The 10,293-nt window shown below is 44.9% G+C and overlaps 1 protein-coding gene across 1 annotated transcript; it reads right to left on the minus strand.

Moving 5' to 3' along the window:
• Nucleotides 1-293: 293 nt before the first annotated feature.
• LOC123766494 (uncharacterized) lies at nucleotides 294-9,945 on the minus strand. Its single transcript, XM_045755680.2, has 4 exons — nucleotides 9,800-9,945; nucleotides 5,035-5,145; nucleotides 1,852-2,061; nucleotides 294-1,114 (listed from the first exon to the last, which is right to left on the minus strand). The coding sequence occupies exons 1-4, from the start codon at nucleotides 9,837-9,839 to the stop codon at nucleotides 936-938; spliced, it is 540 nt and encodes a 179-aa protein (XP_045611636.1). The 5' UTR covers nucleotides 9,840-9,945; the 3' UTR covers nucleotides 294-935.
• Nucleotides 9,946-10,293: the final 348 nt, after the last annotated feature.

Here is a 10,293-nt window from a genome sequence, read left to right on the forward strand (position 1 = left end):
CCCCGGGCGTGTCAGTCAAAGCTCACAGTATGCGAGCCTCATGTGTTTTGATCCATTTATTATTATTAATATCTTTATTGACAAAATTAATTACAATTTTGCCTAATCTGAGGATTTTGATAGTCTTATTAAAGTGAGGATAATGCTGGTATTCACTGTCACGCAGGACAGAGGGTCATACACAAGACAATAGGTCTAAACTGTAGGCTGAAGCACATATATATCATGGTTACAATCAATGTGTTTTGATCCAGGGGCTGGTATGGGGTCCGGGATGAAATGATACAAATACGTGGTATCAAAGCAATATTTATTGATTCAGTCTTCATTCATGTACCAAGCACACATCTGACCGCTCAATGACATTCCTAACGGATACTATGAGCGCCTCGATCCTGCTGCATGATGCGGCGTTCCTTGTGTTTGGGCAGTGGAAAGTAGCTTATCTGGAATATTAAATGACAATTTCATTCTGAACTCTTTTTCTGAAAAAAAATGTTGTATTTGGTGAAGACACGAGATTTAATACTAGTCCTGAGTCAGTTGAGACGTATGAGATGGCAAATGACGCATGATTCAATAACACAAAGTTTTAATCTCATGTTTGGGCTAATTATGCCAACCGTAATTCACACACAAACTGGCGACACTGACATCTTGCCCATAACCTGCACGTGAAGGGAGAGCGAGGACAAGCACGAGACTCCCCAGTCAGTACGATCAGCAGTTCATGTTCAAATATGTTTATTGAGACAAGAAAATACATCTCAAAGGGATATAATAGCTTAGGCTATTTCTACCCCCTTCAGCATTACAGGGCTGTGGTCAACAGTCAGGTGGGGTCCACAGACAACCAGTCCGGTGACTGTGACTGTTGTGACTCCGTGACTGTTGCCTAAGTCTGGAGCTGAAGTTGACGGCGGTATGTGGGTTACCTAGCAGCTGAAGCCAGGCCACATGGAGTTCCAAAGCCAGCTTGGATAGCTGTGGACGACGCCCAGGGCATCGGCCAGGTGGTGGGTGAAGTAGTTACAGTTCCAGTAACCCATGCTGTAGTGGGACATCATGAACTTCCAGCACTGTCTGTAGCCCGGGTAACACTTCCGCACCAGCTCTGTAATGCCCGGAAATATATTACACACCAAATGACTCGTACAATTTTGTTTTTTTATTTTGTATAGTTATTATTGTTAGTTAATGCTAATAGATGGTTAAAGATAATTATGGATTTCAGCTAATTATTTTATACTCTGAACATATATAATAATTCACATAGACAGAGCCCATTCAAGTTTCTACACACACAAACACACACACACACACACACACACACACACACACACACACACACACACACACACACACACACACACACACAAAAGGAATTCGAGTCAGAATAGTTAAATTCTAAGGCAACATGTACAAGTATAGCTGAGTATGTTGAGATATACTGTCAGGATCAGGGTTGTCGTCCTTGCTCGTCTCGACACAAAGTATGCTGTATAATACAGTAATTAATTAGAGATGATTCTAAATTAAAACAAAATATTTGTTCCTAAATTTGTCTAAATATTAATTGCATTTATTATCAGACTTTAATGTGATGAACTGTTGCTTCTTGCAACATTAAGGAACCTCTTATCCACCGTAGTTAAGTGATATCATTAGGCTTCCTAAGTGTATTTTAGTCTATGCAAAATAGTTGTATTATTAGTCAAGCACAGCCCCGCTCCTGCGCCAGGTAAGTCCACTACGGGGTCACCATAGTCCGTGCTACTTGCAACTTTTATTCTGAGTAACTGAATCTAAAACAACAACAACTATTAGTCAAGGTTTTATTCGTTGGCTTACCACTGACGATGCCGTTAATCTCAGTCTTGGTTCTGTTGGTGTGTCCCAGCTTGTACCAGTAGGTGAGTGGACCGTTGCACCGGTCTCCGGCGTAGTCCCTGAGGGCGTACTGACCGTTGGCGGCGTAGGCCCAGTAGCCGGCCCTGGCTCCCACCCCAGAGTGCCACATGCACGCCTGGAGCCGGAACACGTACAGCCACACCGTCCCATCTGCAGCACCACACCTCACCTTCTCACTCACCGTCAAGTACTGCATTATAAAATATCATATATTCTTCCAGGAACCAATTACGGGCTCACCATAGCCCGTGCTACATGGACACTTCGTCCTGAGTAGCTAAATTTGAAACAAAAACAACATTCCAGGAACAGGGAGACATCTCCCGTCACGCAGGGTGCAGTCGCACCTCCACAGTTCTCCAGTATCAGCTCTTGATACTGGTAATGGCTCAAAAGGGCCACCACTTACGGGCTATTCATGCCCGTGCCACCTTTTGGGGTGGCTTGATCTTCATCAATCAATCATCATCTAGGAACCTTCACCTAGTTCCTTGCACTCACCTGTCTCCTACCTCAACTGTTAGCTCCTTGCACTCCTTATGTCCTCAGGCATCCCTCACTTGCCTTGCTACCTAGTAGTTTACCTTCACTGTCCCATGTGTGCACTCTAACCTAAGGTACACCTCCCTTACCTTAAAGCTGTATTCCCTTCCTAAACGTCCTAGGAATTGGTCCACATCACTTGGGCCGCTCAGCACCCCCCTACTGTGCCCACTTTTGTGAACTCCGTCATCATCTTTCTTTATGCTTCTCTGCTATATTTTATATTATTTTACTTTATAGTTTAATAACAGAAAAAAAATCCCCAATTCGGTGTTACGCTCGAGCTCAGAAATACGTCTACTTGGGGCGGGACAGAAATGGTTGGCCGTATTTCCTATCAACTAATACATCTGTTCACCTAGCGGTAAGTAGGAACTCAGGAGTTAGTCAGCATGTTGTGGGGTTACATCCTGGGCGGGGTCAGAAATTCGACCCTGGGAGGGGAGGGAGGACCTCGATATAAGCCTAACATGTATGAATACACTCTGCCTGTACCCCTAAATAATGAATTATAAATATTATTAAATTTACGCAGGCTAGGTATGATAGAGGTAAGGGCGGGAGAATTAGGCTAGGGCGGGAGAACTAGGCTAGGGCGGGAGAACTATATAGGCTAGGGCGGGAGAACTAGGCTAGAGCGGGAGAACTAGGCTAGGGCGGGAGAACTATAGGCTATCATAGCTAGAGATGGATACGACGCCTGGCTGGTTGAGAAGCAGTTTTGCTCAGCGAACTATATATACACACAACTCCACCTGCAAAACACAGTGCTTTGGGTGATCAGCACTTTATGAAGTTATTCCTTGATATCGCAAGGTCAAATGCGAATGTATTAAAGATTTATTATTTATATTATTATTATTATTATTATTATTATTATTATTATTATTATTATTATTATTATTATACAATAACATGTTTCTACTACTTAAGAGCTGTTTGTATACAGATTATCACTTGAGCTCCGCCGCCAGAGGACCTGTTCTCATAATAGAACGTCACATTTTGACGTATACCTAAGCCCAAAAACTGTTATACTAGAAAATAGTCGCGGCTTGAGAAATTGACACAATGTCCCGTTTTCTGTTCTGGGTCCTCTGGTAGGTTAGGATAAGGGCACTTTAGTACGACAATTTCTTGACGTTGGGAACGCTGGCAAGATCTGGCTGCACAAATCTCTAAAATGTTTTTCTTAATGTTAATTTCCTTCCATCACTCACTGAACAGAATAAAGAGGTAGGTGCCATTGTATAGGATCATTTATTAACTCCCGGGTCTACAATTTACTGCTAGGTGAACAGCCCCATGAGGTGGAAGGAATTATGTCCAACCATTTCTGTCCCGGGAATGGAATCGAGCCCGGGATTGTCATGAATTGTTGCAAGAGGCAACAATTCATCAAGAAGCAACAAGTCGAGAACGAAGCCACTGTTAGAATTAGAATGAGGAACATATAAGAGCTGCCTCGCTTGCACCAAAAGTCATTTGTGTAGTTTCCTATATTGTTATGTTCTTGCCTAACTTAATATAACTAACCAAACCTAACATACCCAGCATAACCCCCTATAACTGTTCGCCATCAGCTATCCTTAACTGTTCACCCTTGTTCACCCAGCAGTAATTGTGGACCTGGTTGTCAAATTTCAGTGGAAATTAGTAGTTGTAAGGTTTAAGATGAGTTACTAGAAAGAAAAGCTCATAACCTGCGAACGAGAGTCAGAAGTCATTTACTCTTCTACCCACTTACGTGTAAAAAAAAATAAAAAAACAACTATTTAAGGGGAATTTAAATCTCCCGGGCCAATCATCCATAGAAAACGTAAGTGTTGTACCAAACATGGTAGCGATCAGCTGACGCCATCAACACAACACGCAGCCATCACCGCCAAGCATAAAAGTCAGACGTTACGAAGCAACATTCAAGCCTTGCATAACCATCAATATTGACGCGTCAACGTGACGAGTCTTGCAACGCGCACAGCTATCACGCACACAACACGAATAATAAAGTGTTACTCTTGTAAGATGCGAGTTAGGGGAAAAACAGGAAAACATTTGTGGTTCTGAAAGACGAAAAGGACAACAGACAGGTCAAAAGGTGAGTAATCATCAGATTGAGTGATGCAGCTTTGCAAAAAGATGAGTACTCATCAGAGGGAGTGATGCAGCCTGATCAAAGATGAGTACTCATCAGAGGGAGTGATGCAGCCTGATCAAAAGATGAGTACTCATCAGAGGGAGTGATGCAGCCTGATCAAAGATGAGTACTCATCAGAGGGAGTGATGTAGACAGGTGACGGTAGTAACTGTCCAAACTGTAAATATGACGACTGTCAAATGACATTAAAAATAAAATAGCTTATTTTTTAGCTTATATATATATATATATATATATATATATATATATATATATATATATATATATATATATATATATATATATTATATATATATATATATATATATATATATATATATATATATATATATATTATATGTACTGTATTTAATCTATTACAAACTAAGCATAAAAAATGGGTGTTGAAGCATATTAGAGAGAGAGAGGAGCGGGAGACTGACCAGAGGGTACAGGGGCGTCCGGGCGGTGGCTGGTCTCCGGACACCTAGCCACCCGTCTGCTGGCCGCCATCGTCCCCACCGCCACCACGGCCGCCACCATCCTCACCAACCCTGCCGTGGGACACCCAACACTACTATAGTCACTACAATACCCTAAAGTCCAGTCACTAAGCTCAGCTGAATTATAATTATTATTAAATTTACGCAGGCAAGGTATGACAGAAGGAAAGGCGAAGCTTGTAAGGGCGGGAGAACTAGGCTAGAGCGGGAGAACTAGGCTAGAGCGGGAGAACTAGGTTAGGGCGGGAAAACTAGGCTAGGGCGGGAAAACTAGGCTAGGGCGGGAAAACTAGGCTTGGGTTCTTGCAGTACCCTGCAAGAACTAAAAGGTCCAGTATTATTAGTGGTTTTAGGCGTAATATATATATTAGCTCTCTAGAAATCCAATATTCTGCTTGTAACTTACTTTGTATTTATGTACTTTTAACTAAAATATTAATTATTATTATTATTATTATTATTATTATTATTATTATAAATCATCAAACTTCATTAAGGCAATTTTGTCTCAAACTAAGGAAAATACATATATAAATTTATGTATAGGCCTTCAATAGTCACACATTAGGCCTATGTATGAAGGAGAGCTACAGTACAGCGAGATACTAAACATCTGGCCAGTGGACAGTGTACACTTCTCCGTACTGCAACCACTTGGGGTGGACGGTAGAGCAACGATCTCGCTTCATGCAAGTCGGCGTTCAATCCCCGACAGTCCAAGTAGTTGGGCACCATTCCTTTGCCCTGTCCCATCCTAACTCCTTATCCTGATCCTTTCCAAGTGCTATATAGTCGTAATATCTTGGCGCTGTCTCCTGGTAGTTCCCTTCCCTTCCTCCGTACTGCTGTTGACAGTTCTTATACTGAATTGTGATTGGTGGAGACAACGGTTACAGTCACATACTGTATTATATACAATACATACTTGTATTAAGGGCTGAGGGCCTATACCCATCAGTGTTGAACCTGAGGGGCAGACCACCTATTTAAGGGCTGATCATTGGATCCAGAAACCCCGCGGGATGCTAGATATCGCTCTACTGTACTGGAAATTGAAACCGCTAGGATCATCGGGAATTGAACGACGACCCTGCAGGAACCCAAACAGTCGCTATACCGACCAGTCCAAGTGGATGGTAATGTAGGTACTGAAAGGACTCGTGAATTGTGGAGTAGCAGTTGCAACATGCAAAGAAACCATGACTTACAAGTTGGGTAAAAAATTACAATACATTAATACATTAAGAGAGACATTTTCTAGGCAATGAATGTAACGAGATAGACAGGTGGTTAGACAGATAGACTGTCTATTATCATAGACATAGAGATAGACAGGTCTAATGGTTAGCTATTATCTGGGACAGGAAACCTGTTAAGCTTGTCAGATATCCCCAAGCTCACCAGCTAATCTTCCTCTGGGCACAACTCATAACAATTGACTAATTTCTGGGTATCAAGTTACTGCTGAGTGAACAGAGGCATCAGGTGCCAGGAAACGCGTCCAAACGTCTCCTGTCCGGGAATCTAATCAGGGATCATTCGGTTGTGAATAGACTTAGCTAAACAAGTTGACATGTGAAGAGAGGCCAAGACCCGGGAACTCTTGGCCAAGACCCGGGAACTCTTGGCCAAGACCCGGGACCTCCTGGCCAAGACCCGGGAACTCTTGGCCAAGACCCGGGACCTCCTGGCCAAGACCCGGGAACTCTTGGCCAAGACCCGGGACCTCCTGGCCAAGACCCGGGAACTCTTGGCCAAGACCCAGGAACTCCTGGCCAAGACCCGGGACCTCCTGGCCAAGACCCGGGACCTCCTGGCCAAGCAACCCGTTCTCTCTAGTTGCCCCGTCACAAAAAAGTACTAAACTGCCCAAACCTAACCTAACCTTGGCCCCAGGAGCAGGAAACGGGTCAGCCCGTCAATTTCTACGGGCTCACCATAGCCTGTGCTGCTTGGAACTTTTTGTTCCAAGTAGCAAATCTTAAACAACAACAACCGTCAATTTAGTAAGCCACTACGATTTACAGCACCTACCTTGAGGCGCTTCCGGGGCTTAGCGTCCCCGCGGCCCGGTCGTCGACTAGGCCTCCTGAGCACATCATAATTTTGGGGGATTTTGACGTCTTATGCGATGTGTTGCTGGAGAGAACTAGATGGAGAAAAGGCGGGAACACAGAGAACGAGTCTACCGTCTAGGTTGAAATGTATAGTTTTAATGACGGGGGCCTGACGGCTGAGTGGACAGCGCTTGGGATTCGTAGTCCTGAGGTTCCGGGTTCAATGGTGGAGGCGGAAACAAATGGGCAGTTTCTTTCATCCTGATGCTCTTGTTCACCTAGTAGTAAATAGGTACCTGGGAGTTTAATTGCTGCTACGGGCTGCTTCCTGGGGGATGTGTAACAAAAAGGAGGCCTGGTCGAGGACCGGGCCGCGAGGACCCCAAGCCCCGAAATCATCTCAAGATAACGTAAAAGCTGACCAAGAAGAAGAATGAAGCCGCCTAAGTCACTATCGCCTTAAGCTTAATTAACACAGCAAATTGGCCTTAATAAGCCGGAGCAGCAGGAGGCAGACAGTGCTATACAACGCCTTCATCAACTAACAACAAATTGCATAAAATTTGCAATGACCCATAACAGTCAGATGGATCTGAATTTATTGAATTATTATATATAGTACGAAATAAACAAATCAATGGGATTTTGGCTGGAAAGCTGTACACACCTGCCTTCAGCTGTACACACCTGCCTTCAGCTGAACACACCTGCCTTCAGCTGTACACGCCTGCCTTCAGCTGTACACGCCAGCCTTCAGCTGTACACGCCTGCCTTCAGCTGTACACACCTGCCTTCAGCTGTACACACCTGCCTTCAGCTGTACACACCTGCCTTCAGTGTGGCAATGGTGCTCTGTACTCATCAGAGGTGCGGAGTTGTCGCCAGTACTCCTTGCTCGCCAGGAGCTGTTAGTACTCACCTTGGTTCAATATGACCATAGAGTCGTTATCAGTACTCGCCCTGACTCACCAGAAGCATAGAGTCGTTATCAGTACTCATCACCTACTCACCAGATGCACAGTCGTTATCAGTACTCTCCCTGACTCACCAGAAGCACAGAGTCGTTATCAGTACTCATCAGCGACTCACCAGAAGGACAGAGTCGTTATCAGTACTCATCAGCGACTCACCAGAAGCACAGAGTCGTTATCAGTACTCGTCCTGACTCACCAGAAGCACAGAGTCGTTATCAGTACTCGTCCTGACTCACCAGAAGCACAGAGTCGTTATCAGTACTCGTCCTGACTCACCAGAAGCACAGAGTCGTTATCAGTACTCATCAGCGACTCACCAGAAGCACAAAGTCGTTATCAGTACTCGTCCTGACTCACCAGAAGCACAGGGTCGTTATCAGTACTCATCAGCGACTCACCAGATGCACAGTCGTTATCAGTACTCATCACGGACTCAACAGAAGCACAGAGACGTTATCAGTACTCATCAGCGACTCACCAGAAGCACAGAGTCGTTATCAGTACTCGTCAGCGACTCACCAGAAGCACAAAGTCGTTATCAATACTCATCAGTAACTCACCAGTAGCACAGAGTCGTTATCAGTACTCATCACCAGCCCACCAGAAGCACAGAGTCGTTATCAGTACTCGTCCTGACTCACCAGAAGCACAGAGTAGTTATCAGTACTCATCACCTACTTACCAGATGCACAGTCGTTATCAGTACTCATCACCTACTCACGAGAAGGACAGTTGTTATCAATACTCTCCCTGACTCACCAGAAGCACAGTCGTTATCAGTACTCGTCCTGACTCACCAGAAGCACAGTCGTTATCAGTACTCGTCCTGACTCACCAGAAGCACAGAGTCGTTATCAGTACTCATCAGCGACTCACCAGAAGCACAGTCGTTATCAGTACTCGTCAGCGACTCACCAGAAGCTCAGAGTAGTTATCAGTACTCATCAGCAACTCACCAGAAGCACAAAGTCGTTATCAGTACTCGTCCTGACTCACGAGAAGCACAGAGTCGTTATCAGTACTCATCACCGACTCACCAGAAGCACAGTCGTTATCAGTACTCTCCCTGACTCATCAGACGCACAGTCGTTATCAGTACTCATCAGCGACTCACCAGAAGCACAGAGTCGTTATCAGTACTCATCACCGACTCACCAGAAGCACAGAGACGTTATCAGTACTCATCAGCGATTCACCAGAAGTACAGTCGTTATCAGTACTCCTCAGCGACTCACCAGAAGCTCAGAGTAGTTATCAGTACTCATCAGCGACTCACCAGAAGCACAGTCGTTATCAGTACTCATCAGCGACTCACCAGAAGCACAGAGTCGTTATCAGTACTCGTCCTGACTCACCAGAAGCACAATCGTTATCAGTACTCGTCAGCGACTCACCAGAAGCACAGTCGTTATCAGTATTCATCAGCGACTCACCAGAAGCACAGAGTCGTTATCAGCACTCTCCCTGACTCACCAGAAGCACAGAGTCGTTATCAGTACTCATCAGCAACTCACCAGAAGCACAGAGTCGTTATCAGTACTCATCACCGACTCACCAGAAGCACAGAGTCGTTATCAGTACTCTCCCTGACTCATCAGAAGCACACAGTCGTTATCAGTACTCTCCCTGACTCACCAGAAGCAGAGTCGTTATCAGTACTGGTCAGCGACTCACCAGAAGGGTGGAGGAGACAGGGTAGATGCAGTCCGCGCATGGTACACCTCTCTCATGCCCGCATCAGAGTGCTGATCCGCCCTCGGCAACAGCACACTGTTCAAACCAACCGACGTGTCCAGTTCAACTCTCTATGTTCATTAGCTACTGACAAGCATTACTCAACTGGGATTGGCTGTCAGGATGCCTCAAACATCCCGGATTGGTGCTCCTCTAGGCCAGGCGACCAATGGTAACCTTGAGCTCATTTAGGGCACCGGGACTTTTGTGTCCTGGGCTCAGACGGACCTTCAGAGCACTCTGTGACCTAGAGAAATGCACAGTACTAAGTACTATTAGTGATGTTTACAGTACAGCTACTGTGTCTGTACGTAGTTCAGCGGGTCAGGGAACATGTATGTCATCACTATACTCGTTCACCGTCACAGTGCATGACAGGAAGGTTATCTTGAGAGTTACTGAAGGATTACTGGATGATTAGTTGGTCAGATAGT

This window comes from Procambarus clarkii, chromosome 62, assembly GCF_040958095.1.
Source record: "Procambarus clarkii isolate CNS0578487 chromosome 62, FALCON_Pclarkii_2.0, whole genome shotgun sequence".
NCBI lineage: Eukaryota > Metazoa > Arthropoda > Malacostraca > Decapoda > Cambaridae > Procambarus > Procambarus clarkii.